Genomic DNA, 11,246 nt, shown 5'->3' on the forward strand with positions numbered 1-11,246 from the left:
TTTAGGTCATTCTTATCAACATCATGAAGTGCATTAAAGGGGTCATATGATGCGCTTTCAATTTTTCCTTTCTCTTTGGAGTGTTACAAGCTCTTGGTGCATAAAGAAGATCTGTAAAGTTGCAAAGACTAAAGTCTCAAATCCAAAGAGATATTCTTTATAAAAGTTAAGAGTCAGCCACAAATGCAGACATGGTTTTATGTTTACGCGGTGCGATGCAACGCAACGGTCACAAAAGCTCAAGCATGCTTGGTTGACAGCAGCAAGTTTGAGCTTCTACAAAAACAAATGAGGTTTGTTCTCGAGCATCAAGAAAATATTGTTGAGCTTCTGTTTATGTTCGCTGATCAATGTTCATATGTGAATAAGACAAATAAAATAAAACTGCTCTTAATGTAATGTGATAGTGCCTTTTAAAGGGGTCATAGGATGCTAATTGCACTTTTACAAGTTGTTTGAACTGAAATGTGTGTTGGCAGTGTATGTACACAACCACCCTATAATGATAAAAATCCACCCAGTATTTTTTTTTTAATCTGGTTAAATGTTTTCCCCTTTCTCAAATCGAGCCGATCTCAGATGCCTGTCTGTGTGACGTCACACAATTTAACCAAACTATGTTACAGACTTTTCATTAAGACCCTAAATAATCATATCAACTTGTGGAAAATGGGCATCCTATGACCCCTTTAAGAAGACTTATTAAACTGAATTCTAGATTTATTTTTTGATCTCTTTCTGAATGTTTAGAATCGTCAGAGTTTTGGGTGAACAGACTTTCAATGGAGGGATAGAAATCTTACAGATTTGAATAAAATATCTTAATTTGTGTTTCAAGATGAATGATTTTTTGGTAACACTTTCTATGAAGCCCATATTTATAATACATTATAAGGGTATTCTTAAGGCATTATAATGAATGCATAATGCATTATAAAAAACAACTATAATATGTTATATCAACTCATGAATATTCATAACAACAGTTATAATACATCATAATACTTACGTATTTGTGGTTATAAGTTTAAGAGTATGATTATTTATAACACACAATGAACACCATATTAAATCTACTTCATTTGTTCGAAATCACCCACCTATGCTCTCATCACTATTCCACTAATATAGTCCAGTTGAAGGAGTGATTTAAAACGAGAGAGTGAATTTGGACACTGAGTGTGCCAGAAGCACTGCCGCTTTTGCACAGTTTGTGCTTGCTGTTTTATAATCATTTGAAACTGAGCAAACTGGAATCTCGAGTAGTGACAAAAAAGATGTATCTAGAACTCTAGCTGCGTCCCAAATGATGCACTATAGACTATGTACTCAAGCATGTAGTATATTAATTATATAAGGTTATTTTGTCATTCATAATCAGAGTCTGATAGCCCCTCCCACTTTACTATGTAATTAAAGCTGCTTCATCGAGGGAGCTCTAGGTGTATATGACTTTCTTCTTTCAGACGAATCCAGTCGGAGTTATAGTAAAAATTGTCTTTGATCTTTCAAGCTGTTTAATGCCACTCAGCGGGTGTGGGTGAACTAACCCTTTAAGTCTGCCACGTCCCGTCCAGGAGCCATACATGGAGGTCCCAGAGATCTGGACGCGGGTGCCATATGGTGCCGAGCCACGAGAAAGGAGGTCCTTCCTCAGAGGAATGGACCATGAGTTCCGAAAACCAGGTCCAGGTGGGCCAGTAAGGCGCAACCAGCAAGACCTGTTCCTCGTCCTCTCTGACCTTGCACAGTGTCTGTGCAAGAAGGCTCACTGGGGGAAACGCATAGTTGCGTAGAGCCCGAGGCCAGCTGTGTGCCGGTGCATCCGTGCCGAGGGGGGCCTCCGTCAGGGAGTAATACAGCTGGCAGTGGGAGGACTCATGGGAAGCAAACAGGTCTGGGCTTTCCCGAATTGACTCCAGATCAGCTGGATCATCTCGGGATGGAGTCGCCATTCTCCGCGGAATGTGAGCTGTCGTGAGAGTGCGTCGGCTGCACGATTGAGCTCCCCCAGAATGTGGACGGCGCGCAGCGACTTGAGCCGCGTCTGACTCCAGAGGAGGAGATGACGGGCGAGCTGTGACATGCGAGGTGACCGTAGACCACCCTACTGGTTGATGTGCGAGACACATGCTTGTCTTGCAGCAATGGCCAGAACTGCTGCAAAGCCAGATGCACTGTCAACAGCTCTAGGCAGTTGATGTGCTAAAGCAGTCGAGGCCCTGTCCAGAGCCCCGAGGCTGCCTGCCTGTTGCATGTAGCGCTGCATGTAGCAGTCCTTTGAGAGGCTCGATGCACCGGCCTCGACGGTGTCTAAGCATGGGGCAGAGGCGCTCTCGAGGACGCAGGGGGGTACCCTCGGCAACGAACAGGCTGAGGCGCGGCCCGTGGTGGAGTGGGGGCTGCTGGAGGATCACACTGGGGCAAGATGTGCTGGATGGCCTCAGTCTGTCTCTGCACTGCTGAGAACTGCTGGGCAAAGTCCTCGACAGTGTCGCCAAATAGGCTAACCTGCGAGATGGGAGCGTCAAGAAAGCGCACTTTGTCAACATCTCTCATCTCAGCGAGGTTAAGCCAAAGATGGCGCTGTTGGGCCACAAGCATGGACATCGCCTTCCCGAGGGACCGCACCGTGACTTTCATCAAGTCAGTTGCCGTGCGCAGTTCCTGCATCAACCCCGTGTCGGAACTACCCTCGTGCATTTGTTTGAGTGCCTTGGCTTGGTGGACCTGCAGGATAGCCATGGCATGCAGGGCAGAGGCAGCCTGGCCCGCAGCACCGTAAGCTTTGGCCACGAGAGCAGCCGTCAGCTTACAGGCTTTGGATGGGAGAGTGGTGTCCAAAGCCAAGTGGCGGCGTTTTGCGGGCACAGGTGCACCGCAACCGCTCTCTCCACCCAGGGAATGTCTACGTACCCCATAGCCGCCTTCTGCGAGCGACTTCTGCCCGAAAAAGGGGCTGTCCACGACATTGTCAGCTCCTCATGCACCTCCGGGAAAAAAGCCACCGGTTGTGAGCCACGCCCAGCGCCGAGAAACCAATAATCCAGCCGCGAGGGCTCGGAACTGGGCAGTGTGTTCACCTACAGCCCAATACACACGGCTGCCCGGGAAAGCATGGCCACCAACTCCGGGTCCGATTCGGTGGTGGCGACAACACCCGAGGGGGGCAGCCCTGCCGAATCTTCATCCTCGGAGGACGACAGCCCATCCCCCGATGCTGCGATCGACATCCGATCCTCCGGCGGCGCACCAAATGAAATGCTGGGACTATCACGAGACTGTTATGACAGGGAAACCGGGACGGGTAGAGACAGAGGGTGGCGCTCCATTCCCCGTGAGGAGAGAGAGGTGAGATCGCAGCGAAGCCATGCTCATACACTCACAATAAACGCATGAGTCATCCACGAACGCAGCTTCAGCGTGTTGGATGCCCAGACACTGAAGGCAACGCTCGTGGCCATCGACAGAGGACAGGTAACGACCACAACCAAGAGAACACGGATGGAACGGCATCTTTAAAAAGACGCGAGCCAGAAAGGCTTCGTGGAGAAGAAATCATTCACCCACTCGGCTCCGAAGCAAAAATCTGAATGAGTGGATGCACCTGTCGCCTATTTATACCCGTATGCACAGGGAGTGGCTCAGGTATGCAAAATCCACTAGTCAAAATTCATTGACGTTTTCTCTGAAATTCAGAGCGGATTGGGGCTCTCAAGTAAACCCCCTATGTCATTACGACATAACTCGTAGTGACCGACAGATAGGGAACTATACTAACAAAACATGGTTGTGGCTAGCAAGGATAAATGATGCATGTCTTGCAAAACCAAAATCACGGTCTCATTTTTCCTGTCCATTCGGCGTGATTTAAAGAGATTTTAGTTCAAAGGACTTTGCCACAATGTAGGCTGATTAGTTTGCAATTGTCTTCTTTACTGTCCATTTAATTTATTTTTATTTTATTTTATTCTTTTTTTTTCACTTTCTTCCTGTCCTTCTGGCAAGATTTTGCTTCACTTCTGGCCGTTGCTGTACCCCTTCTATCCACAACCATAGAACATGGATAGATCGATAAATCTGTGTGCCATGGTACAAGCACTTTCCTCTCTGTTATCCCTGTTTGTCCTCTTGTGGAAATATGTGGTAATACAATCCTCACAGCATACAAGTACTTTTATTCTGTTGACATTGTTAAAGAATATAAATTGAATGGTCTTCTATGTTCTTAGGCTATAATAAAGAACATATCTATCTATATGTAATATGCAGTGGTGGACAGTAACGGAGTAGTTTTACTTCGTTACTGTACTTAAGTAAATTTTTCAAGTATCTGTACTTTACTGGAGTAGTTTTATTTTGAGTAACTTTTACTTTTACTTCACTAAATTCCAAAGCATAAGATCGTACTTTTTACTTCACTACATTTCATAAAAAGTACTTGATTTGTGTACTTCGTCCACCACTGGTAATATGTATCTATATGTGACACTGGAGCACAAAACCAGTCATAGGTAGTATTTGTAGCAATAGCCAACAATACATCGTATGGGCCAAAATTATACATTTTTCTTTTATGACAAAAATCATTAGGATATTAAGTAAAGATCATGTTCCATGAAGATATTTTGTAAATTTCCTACTGTAAATATATCAAAGCTTAATTTTTGCTTAGTAATATGCATTGCTAAGGATTTAATTTGGACAACTTTAAAGGCGATTTTCTCAATATTTTGATTTTTTTGCACCCTCAGATTCCAGGTTTTCAAATAGTTGTATCTCAGCCAAATATTGTCCTATCCCAACAAACCATACATCGATGGAAAGTTTATCTGTTCAGCTTTCAGATTATTTATAAATCTCAATTTCATAAAATTGACCCTTATGACTGGTTTTGTGGTCCAGGGTCCCATATGTAATCAAAAGGAAAGAAAGAATGGTTCCTTTTTCAGGATAAGGTATTTTACAGATAATTTAGTAAAATCAAAATAAGCTTTACAGATCTTTATTGGAAAGGGTTTAAACAATATTTTTCATACTTTTTTTTATACATAAAAACAAACCTTAAACCATAGATATTAAAGAGACCTATACGGACTCTGACTACATGAGGACTGCAGATATAAACTTCAATATCCGTAATGTAAGATGCCTAAGGGAGATAGGAAGGACAGCTGATCGTCCTTGCAATGGCAAACCACATGTAACCTTGTGTCCCCCCAGACATGTTCATGAAATTTAAAATTCAAGAGTGGTGTAACCTCTCACATGTAAGAGTTGGGTTTACAATTTTGTGAGGATAGGAATTAAAATTTAAAGCCAAATTAAATGAAATAACATTAACGTTTAATTTCTTATATATTTTTTTATGTGTAAACATTGTTAACTTTAACTGTACATTTTGCTGTTTACATAGAAGTTAATAACTCACAATTATACATTTTATGAAGCATTAAATCAACAAGCAGTGCACTCTGGTTAGTTTGCCCTAGCCATGAAACACCATCGTTTAATGTTGTAACTGCTTGATGATGCATGCAGGCGATATCAGTTGTGCCTCCATTTTCTCGTCCTCATCAATAAGATGCTGCATATAACACGAAGTTCCTACTAAAACATGGCCAGTAGTCTGCATAGTGAAGAGAGTCCATCTTAGGGCTTCCCTTTTAGCAGAGAGAAAAGAAGATCAGTGAGACATAAGCCTTTTGTGTTTACTTTCTATAATATAGTAAGTTAAATAAAGATAATTTATGATCTATTGTTTTGTATAATTTATTATTGACTATTTATACATGCACTTCACACAAGACTATTTGTATATCAGCTGAGTGAATAGGTATAAGTCTTTATAGTGGCACGCAAAGCCTGGAATTTACCAAATCTGTTTTTCTCGAGAAACAGTGGTTAGTGTGAACCATGTCTCAATCTTAAAAGTAATCCCTAAAGCAGGGTAAGCAGGAAAGCATTGCTAAGCACCTGGGATTCATGAATCCTTGATAAGATACCATCATCTAATGGCCTGTGTTGGCTTACATACTTTAATTGTTACATTATACTATTTCTTTCTCTCCCTATCTCAAACTACAGAGCTTCTAATGACACACATGGACAAATACACTTACCTTAGCATTCTTTTTGCCTTATAGCACTGCAAATCATATGACACAGAGTACATTCCATACAATGTTGCCTGCACATTTAGGCAGCCAATAAAATCCTGTGGGTGATTTTTGTAAAGATCAAAAGTCAGTTTGGCAACGTCTTTCCTTGTTTTTTTCCAGCCACATCCAGGATCACTCTTAGTTGTATATTTCTGTGTAGTAATGACATGGAAAGAGAGAGAGAGAGAGAGAGAGAGAGAGAGAGAGAGAGAGAGAGAGAGAGAGAGAAAAAAAGAGAGAGAGAGAGAGAGAGAGAGAGAGAGAGAGAGAGAGAGAGAGAGAGAGAGAGAGAGAGAGGGAAAAAAGATGTGGTATTTGGCATTTCAGTCAAAATCTCAAAATTATTGAAGAAGGACATATGGGGAGAGGGGGAGGTAATGTGCAGGATAGACATGAAGGAATTGAAGGATGCAATAAAAAGTGTAATTCCCTGTTCTGTGGACTTTTATGTTGAAATTTTGGTATGTTTCCTTTTTTAGTTTTGTAGTCAGGTTGTAGTTTCTTTATTGATTAGTTCCTTGATTTTCTCCAGGTGTTCCTTGTTTCTCTCATTTATCCCTTGTTTATTCAGCACTTGATTTTCATTGTGCTTTGTTAGGTCTTGGTTGTTTTCCCTAGCATTTTGTGGGTTTTCTTAATTCCAGTTTTGTTTATTTGATGTTTCTGTTTTGTTTCTTTTATTTCTATTGTCTTGTTTGATTTGATTTATCTTTATTATAATGTTTTGTCTGCACTTAGATCCAGTCCCCACTCATCTCTGAGTCCCCTTGTGACATTGTTACTACACACAGCGTCCTCCACAAATAAATTATTTGTGCACTCGCAGAATTAAAATCACAGTTTACTGAGATACATACATTTTTCTTTGCAGGACTACACATCTTGTAAGGAATGACATATCTGTCATACTAAGAATTTTCCAAAGCCTTTTGGTTGTAAAGAAAAGTTAATAAATTGTTATTTTTATTTCTGAAATAAGTTTCATATTAAATATCATTAGGCCAGAGTAGATACTACATTTGATTAATAAGAATGTTTTAGTGACAGTAAAAATATATCACGGATGGGCAGCTGAAAGGTGTATTTGTGTTGTGCCCTTTATTCTATGGCTGTAAATTTGCTTTTCTTTCAGCATGATTCTGAAATATTCTGAAAAATGACCATTAGTCTGTGATTTGTTCACTTTTTTGCATTTAGCATGAAAGTGCCTTAAAAAGAGCAACCAGTATTGTAAAGGAAGTTGGGCCAGTATAATTATTAGAAATAATTGTTGGTATTGTAAGTACATAATATCTGTTTCAAAACATAGTGAGCTGCCTTCAGAGGCATTGTATGCACAATGTGAAGGTTGTTCCAAAATGTAGATCTCTTAAATATTCTGTCTCCTTAGAATGCCTTATTTTTCGTCAAATTCTAATGAAACATCGAATGTATCCTTTGCTGGGATGGTGTCAAGATGGGCTTAGTTTATAAAGCAGCAGGTAGCTGAGCTGAACCAGACAGTTATTGAAGTGCAGAGGATGGATTCAGTCCACTCTTTGAACTGTTGCCGACGCTACAGAGCACTGAGCTCCAGAACGACCAGACACAGGAACAGTTTCTTCCCTCAGGCAATCCATCTCATGAACACTTAACAATAACTGTGGAACACACACTATTTATACACTCATACACTTATTTATCTAACACTCATACTCAGTCTACACCTAAAATTTGCACATAATATACAGTACCTGTACATACAAAACTGTCTATTGTAATATACCTGCACATACAATTGTCGATTTATATATTTTTATTCCTTATTTACTTGTTCTATTTTTTATTTTTTATTATCTGTGTTTTTTGTTCTGTCACTGTCATTCTGTTACACTGTGGAAGCTTCTGTCACGAAAACAAATTCCTCGTATGTGTAAACATACCTGGCAATAAAGCTCATTCTGATTCTGATTCTGATTCTAAATATAAACAATATATACAAACAATAACAACATTCTGCACCAATATATCTATACTGTATTATTATTATTCATTTATTTTTTTGGTTTGTTAAAATGGCGCTGTTTAAAGGCAACGATTAACCTCAGGTGTAAACTCTAGCTATGTATTGATTTTCATTTTTGAGCTGGTGTAGAATCACAAAGATGTTTCACAAAATCATATACAGTTTTATCAATGTCTTGCCTGAAACTTGATCTGAAAGCCTTAGTCTAATCCTGAAGAGCATAGGCTGGTTGCCTAGGAACATGCAAAGGTCACATGACTGATGCTGCCTATGTAGAGCATTCCAGATTGATCGCTTATAAGGTACCGTGACCTTTAAAAAGGTTTCTTAGAAGACAGGAGAGAGCAAGGAATCTAACTATAGGCTCTGTATGAGACTTGTACTCTGTATGTTCTGTACTCCCAGAGACACTGTTTTTTTTTTTTTTTCTTCCTCGCAATGCAGGAAAGAAATTACAATAAAAAAACACTTGACACTTGATCAGATATGCTTTAAGGAGGTCCATTTCATTCTTCACACTTACCCTTTCTACTTTCTTCTGACCCGGAAAGTGTTTCTGAAAAAAAAAAAAATTCCTTTATGCGTGTGTTGACATCTAAATTAATTTCGATCGACAATGTGTTTAAGATCCTATAACATAGTTTGAGTAATTAAGTCTTTTAACTCTGGCCAACCGACTTAGACTAGACTTATCACATGCTTGCATGAACATTTCAAACCTCCTTCACCTTCGTCTCCTTCAACACACTGGTGGCTGACACATTGCTATTTTCATAAGAAATAGGTCAATAAGCTGAGAATAGACATGACTCTCAGATGTCTATTGCACAAGATCTAAACTCAGTCTGCAGTTCAATGGTTCCACCAGGAGGTGCTATCAAAGTGCATGTTAATCACAGTGGAACATAAATTTGTGTCCCTAATTATACTAGACATGATGTTGTGTGTGTCAGTAGACCAAAATTATTATGGAATTGTGAAAATGGTTAATGTCTAATTAATTATGTTACTATAAACCACTAAATATAGAATTGCACTAAGTGGGATCTATACAACAGAGCATATAATTTGAAAGTAATCGTGTGAGCACAAGAATGCTGATAAAATGAACACAGTCCAAGAACATCATGAAAATGCATTATATTACAGTCAATTTCAACAAACATGTCTCTGTGCTGTTGATCTTACCTTAGATGAAAACACTGACCTGCTGTGGAGCCCACTTCTGTCCTTCCCCTAAGACCATTAGGACAGTGTTATCTTTTAATGTTTGAAAAAAGTCCTCTGTATCCACTCCAGTTCCATCCTCATTCAACACTAAAGCCCGAATGCAGTGCATGTGGAATACATCCATCACCTAGAAGGGAAAAAACATTCAAAGATCTTTAGAGCAACTGTGATGGAATTTCAAGAAGTGCTCCTGTTCTTAGGCTGGCTCTACATGGCACTAACCCTCCAACTTTTGAGTTATCACATATAATCATTTATTTTAACCACTACTAAGAACCAAGGTGAATAACGGACAGTTGTAATGGAAACATTATGTGATCCAGTGTAGTTTAATTCAACATAATTAGACATTTTACTCCACCGTAATAGTGTTAAATAAAAATGTGTCTTATTTAACTTTCATGTATCAAGCATTGATACCATTGATCAATTATTTTCAAGTGTGTCAAATGGTCAAATGTTCCAATGTACTTAATAATTGGTAGCTTGCAGAAACAAGGACTTCCTGAGTATGTTTCTTATTGTTTCTTTGATTTAATTCCTGTCCTCACCTTGTTCCGTAGATCTCTCAGGTCATTTGCCATGATGCCTTTCTTAATGGAGCGGTCAGAGTTGATGACCCGGAAGGGTCTGGAGTGCTGAGGCCAACGTGGTAAGAGCTGCTGTGTCATAGAACCGCAGGCTGATATGCATCTGTGGACGTGACACACACACACACACACACACACACACAGAGACAGACAGAGGTACAAAATGGTTTGCTTGAAATCTCAGTCCCCAGTTTTACACAAATATATGGAATGAAGCTTAATCTATTGGCATATATACAATTGGCATATAAACAGACAATCATAATACAAACACAGTTACTTTGAAAGGGAGGTTGAGAACACATCAAGGGATTTCTTGGCATTTTCCATTGGAATCAACGGTATAGCTCCAGTAACCTTCAAGAATACAGTAAATAATGCATTTAAAAATAAATAAAAATAAATAAAATTTTTGATTGCTTCTATTGTCCTCATTTGTAAGTCGCTTTGGATAAAAGCGTCTGTTAAATGACTAAATGTAAATAATGTAAATGTAAATAACATAAGTAAATAAATAGCATGAACAATAATAGCTAAAATACTGTATATACTAGTGGCAAGCAATAGGGATTGCTTAACAGGGACACATGTAGCACTGTCAAATACATACTTATCTAAATGCACACAGAACAGGAAACTGATACTGTGAAAAGAATATCTAATATCTAGTCTTTGTCTATTAAGAATCTTTTGTAAAGTTGAACATATCAAAGGCTAGACCTCAAGACTTCTTGAATTTTGTAAAAAAGGATTACTTGTGTACATAATTATTCACAAGAAATTATAATAAGATTAATTATAGTAATAGTAATTACACAATACCTTAAAAAGAAAGCTCTTTGGATCCAATTTTTGCTCTGGTATTGTGCCGTATTTACAGAAAATCTGTGTGTCTGGTCTGTTCGTTGCTTCGGAGTATCATTGCAAAACTAATTTTTTCACCTTTGTTCCACTCTGACAGCATGAGTATTTGGTCATGCTATGTTGAGCAATAATGTATAAGAGTCTCTTGGTCCCAGCTCAGTCACACCACTCGTGACCATTTTCTGAGGTTTATCACTGGTGCATGAACAAATAAAAGATATATGGAAACACATGAAGCACATACTACTATGTTAAAAGATAAGACACTTTATATCAACTAGCTTGTAGAGCTGTAAGGCCAATCATTTGATTGCCAGAGGGGAAACAACAAGATGTAAATACAGGAGGGAAAATTAAGGAAAATAAAGTAATACTTTTAGTATCTATTTTCTTTGA

At 39.2% G+C, this 11,246-nt stretch overlaps 1 protein-coding gene across 2 annotated transcripts; it reads right to left on the bottom strand.

The window, feature by feature from the left end:
• Positions 1-5,014: 5,014 nt before the first annotated feature.
• cidec (cell death inducing DFFA like effector c) lies at positions 5,015-10,928 on the bottom strand. 2 transcript variants are annotated; one of them, XM_016486590.1, is made up of 7 exons: positions 10,802-10,928; positions 10,267-10,343; positions 9,948-10,089; positions 9,374-9,523; positions 8,690-8,722; positions 6,123-6,313; positions 5,015-5,663 (listed from the first exon to the last, which is right to left on the bottom strand). In XM_016486590.1, exons 2-7 carry the CDS (start codon positions 10,314-10,316, stop codon positions 5,510-5,512), a joined length of 720 nt encoding a protein of 239 aa, XP_016342076.1. In that variant the 5' UTR covers positions 10,317-10,343; positions 10,802-10,928; the 3' UTR covers positions 5,015-5,509. The 2 variants fall into 2 exon arrangements, with proteins under 2 accessions (XP_016342076.1, XP_016342075.1); XM_016486589.1 differs by having other exon boundaries at positions 5,016-5,663; positions 10,809-10,928.
• Between the last annotated feature and the right edge of the window lie 318 nt (positions 10,929-11,246).

This window comes from Sinocyclocheilus anshuiensis, unplaced genomic scaffold, assembly GCF_001515605.1.
Source record: "Sinocyclocheilus anshuiensis isolate Anshui unplaced genomic scaffold, SAMN03320099.WGS_v1.1 scaffold101, whole genome shotgun sequence".
Lineage (NCBI taxonomy): Eukaryota > Metazoa > Chordata > Actinopteri > Cypriniformes > Cyprinidae > Sinocyclocheilus > Sinocyclocheilus anshuiensis.

Coding starts and splice junctions, on each gene's coding strand:
- cidec (XM_016486590.1), bottom strand. CDS start 10,316: ATGGAAAATGCCAAGAAATCCCTTGATGTGTTCTCAACCTCCCTTTCA. Junction 10,090..10,266: donor TTCTCAACCTCCCTTTCAAA/GTAACTGTGTTT, acceptor TCACGTCCACAG/ATGCATATCAGCCTGCGGTT. Junction 8,723..9,373: donor AGAAGTGGGCTCCACAGCAG/GTCAGTGTTTTC, acceptor TTTTTTTTTCAG/AAACACTTTCCGGGTCAGAA.